Consider the following 13,366-nt stretch of genomic DNA (forward strand, 5'->3'; position numbering starts at 1 on the left):
ACATGATAGGTAGATCTATTAGACTAATTCTATGATTTTGGTGGATTCATCTCTCCCAAGATATTCTCTCACTTGATTCATATTAATATATTTAATTTAGTTTAGTTTATGCTTAGTTTACATCTCAAATCAAATCAACTATATATTCGTCATTACTTAGCCACATCTTTTACTTGCATCCATTAGAGTAACTTAGATTAGGAATTTCTATCATCATCACTTAATTATTTAGAGTAGGATTGATACCTTGCTAGTCACTATACTAATCAATATGTATTAGGCTAAGTAAGATTTGCAAAAGATACGTAACACAAATAACGACACAAATAATTACGTGTTGCGTGCTTTTTTAATGGTGTCGCTGCCTGCTCTAAATTGATTAGGTGATATAATATTTAATTTAGATTACTTTAATTTAGGAATTCATATAGTATAAATTGCATATTTAGAATAATTAGATTAATTTAGCATAATTCAATTAGATTTGCATAGTAAAAAGTATTTTCATAAAGTTTAGTGTTTGTTTAACAGAAACAAATAGTACAGAAAACATATTTATAAATTTAAAAAAATTCTGAAATTTTACAGAGTTAATCTGTACAGTATCAGTAATTTATTTAATTTTTTTTTGAATTTTTAGTACTTGTTTTACCTGGGTAACTAACATCATCTTTGCAGTAACCCGTTTTCAGTTTTCAGGACGCAAGCATCTGTAAAAACAGTCAAGCAGAGTTATTTTCACATTATCAAAAATTCTACATTTTGTACAGGAGGAACCTAGATTTGTCAGGAGCTTTCAGTAAAAATTTGAGTATTGTTTGATCTGTTTTGACCACTTAACTAGTTGCTTGTTTTCAGTGTGTTTCTGCAGCTTTTCAGGACCAAGGTCTCTGGAAGAATAGTCGTGAAGAAGGATCTGTAAAACTCCAAATAATCCAAACTTTTTACAAGATCATCCCTGACACGTCAGGATACTCCAGTAAAACTTTCGCGATTTTTAGTGATCTTTTACTTATTATTCAATCGATTGTTTACAGTGTGTGCAGAAAACTTCTTCACTGGATTCTGCAGGATTGAACAGTACAGAAGAGGGACTTAGCAAGCTCCGATTGCTCTGAAATTTTATAGGCTACTTTCTGGACATATCTAGTAGCTGCTATAAAAATTTCAAAATTTTTAGACTTGTTTTGCTTGCTATAACAGTAAGTACTTCTCTTCCACCGTGAATCCCTTGTTAGCGGTTTCATAATTAGCATTAATAGTTAGCCTCATATAGTTTGATAATATAATTTAATTAATTAAGTGCATATTAGATTATTTTATATAGCTTTATTATCTAGTGCATGAAAACTTGGTTTCGTAATTCACCTCGTAAACGTTTAATCAGAAGAGCTAATTTTTGTAACAATCTTCCAATTCTGGTTTTGGAGGAGACCACACCATCGAACTTAGGATCTGATTCTGAATTTGAAACACACACACCACTAGTAGACTTAGAAGATACACCAGAGAGAGTACCATTAGCCACCATGGTTGATCAAAGAACTCTTAGCACCTTGTTTTAACCTATCGCGGTTCAACCACCGAATTGCATAGTGATACCCGACAATAACAATAACTATGAGATTAAGCCCACCATTCTTAATATGTTGCCAAGATATTATGGAAAAACAAATGAAGAACCATATAATCATCTAAGTAAGTTCTTGAGCATATTAAGTACTTTTAAAGCACCTCATCTTTCCCATGAAGAAACTAGATTAAGGTTGTTGCCCTTGACTTTTGAGGATGCCGCACTACGTTGGTATAGATCCCTACCCTCTAATTCTATAACTACTTGGGAGCAACTATCACAAAAGTTTATGAAACAATATTACCCTTTACGTAAGACTGAAGCCATGCAATTGGCTATTTCAACCTTCAAAGGAAAACCTAATGAAGAGTTTCATACAACATGGGATAAATTTAATGATTTACTTGTCCGTTGTCCACATCATGGTTTTGACATACTTAATATCGTACATTACTTTATAAAAGGTCTTTCACCTATGAACCATCAGTTAATTGAATCAATGAATGGAGGAAGATTTACTAGTCTTACTCCTGATGAAGCCTACACTTTTTTGCAAAACTTTTCTGAGAGTTCTAAGGATTGGGCCAATAGTAGTGACCATGAGAACATGGCATGGGTAGATGGGGGGATGAGTTTTAATAAACCAGGTATGTATAAGGTTAGAAACGATAGTGATCAAGAATTGAAAGCTACACTAGTTAATTTAACCACAGTAATCAAAAACTTAAACAAGAAATTTGATTCATTCACTTTAAACCCTCCAAGGAATAATCAACCTCAACAAGCAATGAGTGTCAATCAATTTTGTGAAAATTGTCTTACTACATATCATGACACCTCAGTTTGCTCTATGTATGTTGCTCAAGGTATTGATGATGTTTGTGCTTTTAATACATTCAAAAGATAGGGTTATCAAAATAATTTTAATAACAACAACAATTATAACCCAGATCTTAGAAATAACTCAAACAATTCATGGAGACAAAATATGTCTCCACAGCAAAACCAATATGGTTTTCAAGGTAATCAAGGGAACAATAGGCAACAATACATGAATAATAGAGGCACAGTAGTACCTTCTCCACAGTATTACTAACAACAACAACAACAACAAACAAACATGAACAGCGAATTAGCTATTGATCCTATGGCTAATCACCAAACCCAACCCAACACCATAGATGAAACCATGAAAGCTTTAGCCACCAAAACTGAGAATGAATTCAAAAGAATTGACCAAAAATTTGATGTTATGACTCAACAGATGAGCCAACAATTCAATCAGATACTAGCTAGTCTAGCCGAGAGACCCAAAGGAACCTTACCAAGCCAACCTGAACAAAATCCAAAAGGTAGAAATGTTTATCAAGTTGAAACCACCCTTTCATCCGCATCCACAAAGGGAGTTAACTCGATATCTACCCTTAGGTCAGGAAAGAAAGTAGATAACAAAGTTGACATACCTGATTCTAATGAAGTTGTTATAACAAAAGATAAGGAAAAACCACTTGAAACTGAGAAAACCAAAGAGCAGGTAACCGAAAAAATTCCACCCGCACCATTCCCCTCTAGGTTAAAAGATAACAAAAAGGAAGCACAATATAATGAGATCATGAATATTTTTAAAAATCTACATATCAATATTCCTTTTCTAAGTGCAATTAAACAAATACCTTCATATGCTAAATTTATAAAAGACCTAGTAAAGAAGAAAACAAATATTCCTAAGGACGCTTTTATTGCACAAAGTTGTTCATCCTTTCTACAGAACAAAGCCGTAGTAAAACATAAGAACCCCAGTAGTCCTATAGTTACGTGTAAAATAGGAGAGGACTACACTGATCAAACATTATTGGATTTAGGTGCTAGTGTGAATTTTTTACCTTACTCAGTTTATAAACAACTAAGGTTAAAGGACTTGAAACCAACAAATGTTAGACTACAGTTAGCAGATAGGTCTATTAAGATTCCACGAGGGGTAATAGAGGATGTCATTATCAAGGTCTCTAATTTTTATTACCCCGTTGATTTTATAGTTCTTGACATTTTATCTACAAATGGAAACCAAATTCCTATCATCTTGGGTAGACCATTCTTAGCTACAACAGAAGCTTTAATTAATTGTAGGAATGGGAACATGTCCATCACTTTTGGAAATATGAGAGTAGACGTAAACATCTTTACACTATTTAGAAACCTTGACGATGATACGGAAAAAATGGATGATCTATGTGCAATACACACAATAGCTAATAAAAGTTTTAGGAACACTCACTACAAAGATCCATTTTTATCATGTGTATCACAATTAGGCATGAATTATAACAAGGATAGTGTTATACACCATATTAATACATTGCTAGACATTGGTCAACCTCATACAAAAATAGAAGGCATTCGAGCATCTTTATGTCAAGCTACTTTTAATCGTAAATTTATCAAAGATTTAATTAAGATGACTCATCCTCTACTAAAATGTATAAGCCACGCATGGAAAAGAAGGAAGATAAAAAGAGCAAAAATCGGATTACAAACAAGTTTTAAGTCTAGGGAATATGACTATATAAGGCCCATAAATTTATAAAATTAATTACCTAAGCTAGTTAGGGGGGTAACCATAAGTTTCCCCCCTCTATGTTGGCTGGCGACATTAAATGTAGCGCTTATGGGAGGCAACCCAAGTAGTTAAATAGATAGTTTAATCAGTAGCTCATGACAAGGAAATCGAGCTGAGAAAATAAATGCGTACCTGAACCTGTGCTGAAGATATAAAGTAAAAAAAAACTCACCGAATTCTTGAGTTTTTTATATTTCCACCAAAATAACTGTGAGTAGCTTTCTCCAAATCCAATTCAAACAATGATAGAGGACTAGGGAAGTTCCAATATAACCAGGAAAACTAACCTAGTTCATGCAAAGCAAAAGAGGGAGAGTGCGATAGATTTTAGAATTTGAGTTAAGATAGGAGTTGAAATCTGCCCAGCATCAGGAAGCTGTAGCTTCATGATTATGACTAGTAGAGACGTGGAGTACTTCTGAAAGTTTTCCTATAAAGCTATATTTTGTAGCGTCTCCTGCGTTCCCTACATCAACACTTTCTACATCTCTATATTCTCTATTCCATCGCCATAAAAGGTTCGGGAAGGAGCTTGAAGTATCAAGAGTATGAAGAATTAATCTATTTTTAGTCGTTATGGTATAGTATTAGAAAGAGGGTACGTAGAAGTTAATTTTATTTTCTACTGTCATGGGATTAGTTGTTTTTAATTTCTTAAAATGCCAATAGTTTATGGAGTGAGTGATTAGTTTTTATGAATAAGAATTAAATTGATATGAGCTTAGGAGTGTATGCGTGATGCATATATATGTTAACTTGTGCCTTAGTAAGGTGGAATTCTTCTCTATTACAGACTAGTTCTCTATTCCTGACTAGTGAGTTAGAATCCTACTTTGTTTTGGATTCCAATCCTAATCAAAGTATAAATATAATCAATTTGGGCCTAAAAACTAAACCAAAGCCCACCCCTACTAGTGTATTATTGGAGAAACCAGAGAAAAGCCCGATATATCATTCTACCATTTTGCTTATCTTCTACCTCCATCCGCACTAAATAGTAAAACACTCCACCTTCAACTTTAATCCGATAGTAAAAACTCGATCACTCTAAAACCACCACTCAACTACCTCATCGTCATTTAACTCCACCCATTAACAGGCGCTGCAACTTCCAGTTACACCTACCCAAGACGTGGAGCACTTGCTAACTGGCAAGATTGACCGCCGGTCAGTTCCCAATTTTTTTGGAATTCTACAATTTCAAACATTATTTTAGATGTCCTGCTTTCCTGATTAACCGCTCAAATTTTTGCTAGTTTCACTGCTCAACTTCGGTTATGGGTTGTCGAAATTCTCGATTTGAATTTGGGTTTCTATCTGTTTAATGTTGTATGGAAGGAGACATTAGGAAATAAAGGGCGATCATGTGATGAAGAATTGGTATTTGGTTGGGCCGAGTGAAACAGGAGAGAGACAGTAGGAAATAAAGGGCGATCATGTGATGAAAAATTGGTATTTGGGTAGGCTGAGCGAAACAGGAGAGAAATAGTCCTAAATTATGAACTTAATAACTTTTCGATTACCCTAACTCTTGATTGATCAGGCGCTTAAGTATGCAGTCCTAAATTTCACCCCTGTGGTTCTGTTGTACAAATAGTTGCACATGGCAGCTAAATGAAAAATTCACACAGAACTCTGTTATGGAGAGTTGTTTGATAACAATGCCATGAATGGATTTTTTTAAAACAAGAATGTGAAAATGGGGTTGGGACTGTCTCTTTTACTCTAAGAGGGACAAATGGCACGAAGATATTATTTGATATTTTTATGATTATCGAATTGATTATGAGAAGGCGAGTGGCCTGGGAAAATGGAGTTGTATTGGGATAATCAATCCGAGCTTATTAACTGATTTTCTGGTAGAGAAATTTGGACTCTCCCAGTTCCGCATTTTCTTAATAAATATTTTTGATCACTCATATACTTGATTGTCTATTATGGTTTTATCACTTTTATTTGTAGGTAGAGACAAATCTTGTATTCCGTGCAACAATAAACCATTGATTTAAGTTATTATTATTATTATTATTCATTGTTTAATTATTATTTTTTATTTTTCAGTCGTGTCATTTGTTCATGTGACTCTTACATTCCACTCTAGCACCTTTTCTCCACCTTTTTGGAGACGTGTAACTCTATGGAATGAGCACATAACAAATATTTAGTTGTTGTAGTAATTTTAATCCTCATGAATCATCACTCTTATTTGTTTTGTTAAGGATATAAATTCTACAGATTTTAGCTGATGTAATTTTGCACGCATTTAAGGTAATATCCTTCTTTCTCTGATTATTTCAATTATGGTAAGCTTTCAGTTATTTTATTTAGTCATTGAGGACAATGCCATACTTAAAATTTTGCAATATTTTAATTACAATATTTGGGAAGTTTATATGTGAATTATGGTGATTATAGGTGAAAAGTATATTTTTATCGTTTAAACTGGCTAATGAAATTGGAAATTATAAGTCATGACCAGGATTAGTAAGACTTTTAGACTAAGTTTCTATTACTAGAAATAGATCTCACTGATAAAAGTCTTAGTCTAGAGTAAGTTCATATAATACACCACTAGAGGAATTTCAAATAAAAGAGCAACTTAAACTTCTACCAAACTAGAGGATTAGTATAGAGACTTAACATGTGAGACTTGAGCCTTTCAATTTTAAATTTCTTGGAGAGTCTTTACGTAAATCTGAGTCCAAGTTGACTCAACCATTTTTCTGTGCTTAAATTCGTTGTGTAGTTTCATTTATTCTTGATTTGGTCAATCACAAGGTGGCATCAACTGGGGAGATAGCCATTAGGTCTTGTAGTCTATTCAAACCCGAATATCATACTGATAATTCAAGTAGTGAACCAATCAGCCTTTATCCCACCTAGTAGGATTATCATGTTAACCACTTTTGAGCCTTATATATTAAACCTTTTATTCTTAAACCAATCATCTTAAACCCAACTCCAGATAAGGAGTATATCCCATATTATTAGCCTTACCCATATTTCTGAGGATTTCTAAAGAACTAAAGAGAAAGCTAGAACAAAGAAGATTTTGAAGGAAATTTTACCAAAGTCAAATGAAGAAAATCATTCCTTTTGCTCAAAGAAAAAAAAAAAAAAAATAAAGAAAACAAAACAAAAGAAAAAAGAAAAAGAAAAAAGAAATATAAATAATTGAGCAAAAGTAGTGATAGAGTTCAAGTGTTGCAGTCTACAAGTGAAGAAAATTTCCAAGAAGGTCAAAAGCACAAAGTCTTTAGTATATTCTCAGAGATTTTTGAATCATTTTTACCCTTTTCTTGTTAACCTGTCCTAAGCCCTGTTTTAATACCCAGACTTATCACTAAAGTATGATATGAAGTTTAGAATAGGTGAGAGGATGCTAAAGTGAAGGACCCGACACTTCAAATGTGATTGACATTCTTTCCATGAGACTTTATTTATATATTTGCAAATTTCCGTCTTTCTGACTAAATATGTGGGATGTTCTACTTTTTACTCATTTCCCTACATATGGAGGTAAAATATAAAACTTATCTGAGAGAGATTTTCTTGTGAGTGTATGAAATGGTGAGATTTGAAGTCAAAATACTAATCCAAAGGTGAGGTAGAAATTACGTTGCTTGGAAAAGAGAAATAAATCAAAATGGTTAAAAATGAATAAGCTCTAGTTAGGATGATTAGTCAGTCTTTTCTATCTTTATGAATAGAACTTTAGCCTAATGTTTTATGATCATGGGTGTGATAAGTAGTAACCTTTTGATTTAGACATTTTAACTGAAAAAATTGTTTTCTCTAGATTTCACCATAGTTCATATGTAAAATTGATTTTGTGGGTATATCAACTGAAAACCCTCACGAGGCTATAACTCGTCCTTTAAGGGTAACTTAAAGGTTTAAGGCCTTGTTGCATATGGTAAATGCAATCGCGATGCCTACGAAAGTGAGTTAGTTTATTATTTAATTAGTATTGTTAGCTTTGAACACTTCTCTAGTATACCACATATTTGTTAAGAGACTAGCAAAATGCTAGTTGGGGGTTGTGATAAGTGCTTAAAAGTAATGATTTATAACCCCAATTATGTGTATGTTAGTCTCCATTTTATATTTAAATATTCTAATATGATGCAATTTGAGTTTTTGTAGGTCAAAGAACCTAAATGTGAAATATGGAGGGAAAAGAAGTCAAACAAGTCAAAAAGGAGTCACTGGGAATTACAGCTAAAGGCCTAGGGCAAAAATATCATATTTGTCTCCATAAGTGTCAAGCCTAATGGGACTCTAAAAGAGGATAATAATTGAGATAGAAGATTCTTCAATCTGATTAGTATAAAAATACCTCCAATTATAGTTGACAAAGCAATGAAGGGACTTTGTCTTCCCAATACTAATATGACTGTTGGACTCCATGCAGATAGCATAGCAGTTCTGCAAAGGACTGATGTTCTCTAAATATTCTATTTCCAACCCGTTCTGCAAAAAGAAAACCAGCTATCGACCTCAAGTCTACAAGGAGCTATGTTTAAAAGTAAATGGCATACAGGGATCTACAACTATTAGGACCTTGAAGTTAAATTAGGTAGCATGACAAGATGAACCATTGAGCTTTTGCGTCAAACTTAAGTTATTTAATGGATAGATAGATATAGTAGAGAGATTATTACATAAAAAGAAAAGATTGTGAAATAATTATGAAATGGATAGATAGATATAGTAGAGAGAGCAGAAAGAAACATGGCGGTTATTTAATGGTCTGATTCATTTAATAAAGTTGTGATTCCTGAGTTCAATCTCTAGGCATGGGAATAAGATCTCAAGTTTTATCGTTAGATCATGTAGAAGCTATAAAAGATAACAACAATTCAGATTTTTTATGCCAAAATGAACAAAAAACAATAAGGCAAACTGTAAGATTATTTAGCTTTAACAAGTAGCAACACTGCGTAAAGGTGTTGTTACACATACCTCGCTAGGAGCAATTATGAATTGTTCTTTCTCCACGCATATGGAAGCTCTCAGCATCTCTGTTGCAACTACTACCCTTTGCATCTTCTTAGCTTCAACATCCATTGATTTTGTTAGTGTCTCTACGTTCTTTGCCAACATCTGTAAGACTGTAACACCACGAGTTGCAACCTAGAGTTAGGTATTAGGCTGGATATATACAAAAAAATTGAGAAGATTGCATGAGAACATTGACCTCAACAGCATCATGGCTTGACTATATTTATGCCCAGCGTTACTCTACCAATAGAGTTTGAATTGAACAAGATAAAATAATGGGTAAGAGGTAGAAACAATGAAGAACAAGAAGCATTTGTAATCTGCCTGCTTCATCAACCCATATTATACGTTCTTGATTGAAAATTTTCATATGTGGAGATTAATAATATTTACTTATAATTGTATCAAACCTCCATCTTGAAACAAGCAAGCAAATAACAAAACACAAGTACCTCGCACAGAAACATAGATGTCCTATGGATGATAAGATAAGCATGTATTACTTGAAGGCCATCACATTTGTAGCTAGTACACACTAACCCCGTCAAAAAAGATATTGTAAATAATGCCTAGTATGTACTTGTATAAATTTATTTGTACTGTATTTTGAGTCCTTAATATTCCCCTAAACCAAGCTATGAACTAGTGAACTAGGCATAAAATCTCCACATGGTAGCATGCAATGCATACTTGCTAACCAAAAGATATAAGAAGAAATCTACAAGACAATCTATAGTAGCAAGGACATCCAACTACACTTGAATCATTCTTCACTTAGTTACAAAACTTGAATCTTTCCCAAGTTGAGAAGTCCCTAACAACACTTAAATGAGATCTTACTAACACTTGAATCATTCTTTTGCTTAATTACAGACTCAGGGTGAGAAGTTGACATCTTTTTCCTTTTCTTCGAATAGAATCTGATGAGAAACAAATTTCTAATTGTGTTTCTAAACATGGTATGGTCCATAAAATATTTAACAGGGAACTACTAAATGCAATATTATCTACTGAAGCTCATGTGGAGTAAAGAAATTCATTTTCCATTCCCCGTATACAAAACAGATAAAAGTCATACCTATACGGCATCAGAGACTACTCGATCTTAATCTAGAGTTGCATTAGCTTAGGCCTGCAACTTGTTCATTAGGCTGTAACAAGGCAAGCATAGAGACTACAATAAGTCTAAGAACCAAAATGACGACAACATAACATAATGGTCAATGGAGGCAACTTACATAGCTCATTGCAATATTTTAAATAGCTCGTGGCAACAAATCGAGAGAAAAAAGACCTCCAAATGGTGTAGTGTGTCATCACCTTCCCTAGGAAGAACAATCACACGAGTAACTTTCATTAAATTTGGACAAACTACAAAAAGAAACCTTCTCTTCGAATAAATCACAAAAAAGTTGGTATTAGAACAATAAATCAATTGAGGAAGGTATATAGAAGCAACAACAAGAATGATGGAAGAACTAAATCATCTAGAAATCCATCAGATTAGAACTTATGCTATGAGCATGATAAAGACCACGGTAACTAGTCATTAGTCACTCACCTGATATTAACTAATCCCCATCCACCATGATGGATTTGAAAGTACAACAAGAAGATCATTCTCCTACAAATCAACTAAGAAGACAAAAAATAAATGTCCCTCACATTTTGGACTAATTATTCAAGGGAAAGAGAGTATCACAAGCAATATGGATATTAATTTTATTTGTGATTGATTACAAAAAGGTATTATGAAGCAGAAGATTTTAACACCCAATACCTCACCGATTCTACTGAGAATATCACTAAATGATATGATAAGGGTGGGTGCAAACATTTGATATAACTATTCTTCAATTCAAAAAAATATATCGAAAACCAGCACAAAAAGAAAAATATAATTGCTAGTTTACCCGAATGACATCCCTAATAGAAATAGAGGATGTATTAGTCGATGAAGGTAGCCCTTTGACTCAATAGTTGAAAGGAAGAGGTAATTTATCATTAGGAAGAGTAAAATGACAAACCTGAATTGGCCTGGAGTTCCATTTCAACTACCTAGCTAGCTACTAAAAATGTAAAACTCAGGGAGAACTCAAACCTATACTCAAAATTACCAAGAATATGCAAAACAATTAAACAGACAACTAAGCTAATGCCCTATAAACCTTCTGAAAGTTAACCATGGATAGTTGACACAAGAAATGCCCAATAAACAATAGGATTTACGCAAACATAAAAACCAACCATCAACGAACAATAGATAATTGAAGATAAAATTGCAAAAGCTACTAATTGCATCGGTAAATCAACAAATGGATAGATTAACTTACAGCTTCTGGTCATCACTGATTTCAATCTTTTTCTAGCAACCAGTGATTGGATTGGCGCCATTGAACTGTAAAGAAGACACAAGAAAATAAACACTGAGATTTAGAAAGCAAACTCTATCTACGGATTTTATTTAACATCTAAGAAGATAGGTTTTGAGATGGAACATTCACTTTGTTGAATGGAGTTGCGGAAGTGGAGGACTAGTTGATGAAAATTGGCGTTACCAATTTTCTCAATTGAAAACAAAGGTAAAAGAACAATTTATTTGTCAACTGTCGAACAATTAAAAACACAGCTTTAATCAATAAATCCCAAAAAGAATAATAATAGATTAACTAAAAGTCAAAGCTTTCTTCTTTGTTGAGGATTACCAAAACTAAAAATCAAAATCAAAAGAGATGGCAGTATATCAAAATCAACTTTTTAACATAATCTTTCGTCTGAGAAAAGAAAAGAAATTGCTAGCTTACCTTAACTGCAATGGTATTTAATGAAGAAAGCAGAGAAGGTTGAAGCTTCGATGGTGGAAAAGATAATGGTTATGGTGGGTGCGGTTGAAAAAGATGAAATTGCTACTGATTAGTTTTAGTCAAAAGTGCCAACTTTAAGTCTTTTTTAGTTTTAGTTAAAAGTGCTTGGACTTAAAAGTTAAAACTAGCCCTGCGACAAACTTTTCGTGTGAAAAAGAAGTACCCGCCCAGGAAACACCCATTAGCCAATAGCCACGCCAATAGCATTGCAACACAGTCATTCTTAATAAATTTTTAATAGTCATAAAAATCAATTACAACAGTAGAGATGTTGCAACAGAGTGCGTACACTGTAGTAGCATCTCCAGCGTTGTAAATAATAAATTTCTTCAAAAAAAAATATTTTTTTGATTTTGAGAAATATTTAATTGTGAACATTTGCCACGCCATTGACGTCTCAACAAATAGTTCCAAGTGAGTTGGGTAAGATAAGACGACAAACATTTCGCAGCACTTAAAGGTGTTGCAAAAGACCCATTTTAGCAACATTTTTTAGGCACGGCAAAAGGGTGCGCTACAATAGATCCCTTCTGTTGTAGTGATAATTAGGAATTAGAATACCATTTGTTATGCTAAAGCATTGACAATTAGATTACAACATTTATTTGTTAGTTGATTAAGTCGAATCAAGGTGGAATCGAATTCCCCTAATTCTCTATTGTCAAGTTAGTATTTGAAGTAAATTAGTTTTTAGTTAGTTTTTTAATTAGTTTAGATTGAAATAATTTAGTTTAGATCTAGTTTTATTGCATTAAATTAGTTTTTATAGATTAATCTAATTAGTGTTTAGAACAAGATTTAGTTTTTAAAATCAATAATTAGTTTGTATTTCAAGTTTTAGTTTCTAATTCAATATTTGATTCATAGATTTAGTTTTTCTTAAATTTATAATTAGTTATTCATAATCTTAGTTCTACATTAGTTTTAATTTCAATTTTAATTCATTTGATTCTTAGACTATTGTTCTATTCGTTTAATCAAGTTTATTTCAAGTTTATTTTAATCAAGTTTAGTTTAATTTAATTATGTCTTTCTATTATTATTTATTGTCAATAAATCCAATGAAACTAGGCTAAAAACTCCATTAGAGGAGGTTAAAGAAGTCATGTGAGGATGATTGCTTGTTAGAATAGTTGTTATATAGAATATAATTTCAAGTTCATTATTATGAGTGTTTAGAGATAAACCTCATAATGATGAACTAGAGTTTAGAGCCACCATCAAAGAGATTTGTGGTGGAGCTAAACTCTCATGCTAGTGGAACCTTGATTCGAGAGGACTTGATATTCACTAGGGATCAATATTCGA

The 13,366-nt window shown here is 32.9% G+C and overlaps 1 protein-coding gene across 16 annotated transcripts in view; it reads right to left on the minus strand.

Annotated features, from left to right (window-relative positions):
• LOC147497868 (uncharacterized) overlaps positions 1 to 12,127 on the minus strand; it is a 44,497-nt gene extending 32,370 nt beyond the window's left edge. For 2 of the 16 annotated variants that reach the window (XR_015195284.1, XR_015195282.1), the window contains exons 1-6: positions 11,999 to 12,126; positions 11,699 to 11,800; positions 11,528 to 11,592; positions 10,433 to 10,519; positions 9,156 to 9,304; positions 8,530 to 8,663 (exon numbers count right to left, since the gene is read on the minus strand). Coding sequence is in view for 4 of the 16 variants with exons in the window: in XM_086560173.1 (XP_086416299.1) it covers positions 3,003 to 3,141; positions 8,530 to 8,663; positions 9,156 to 9,304; positions 10,433 to 10,519; positions 11,528 to 11,588 (570 nt within the window). In the remaining 12 variants the exon portion in view is untranslated. The other 14 variants (XR_015195286.1, XR_015195288.1, XR_015195290.1 and 11 more) reach the window with 14 other exon arrangements.
• Positions 12,128 to 13,366: the final 1,239 nt, after the last annotated feature.

This window comes from Coptis chinensis, chromosome 5 (assembly GCF_015680905.1).
Source record: "Coptis chinensis isolate HL-2020 chromosome 5, ASM1568090v1, whole genome shotgun sequence".
NCBI lineage: Eukaryota > Viridiplantae > Streptophyta > Magnoliopsida > Ranunculales > Ranunculaceae > Coptis > Coptis chinensis.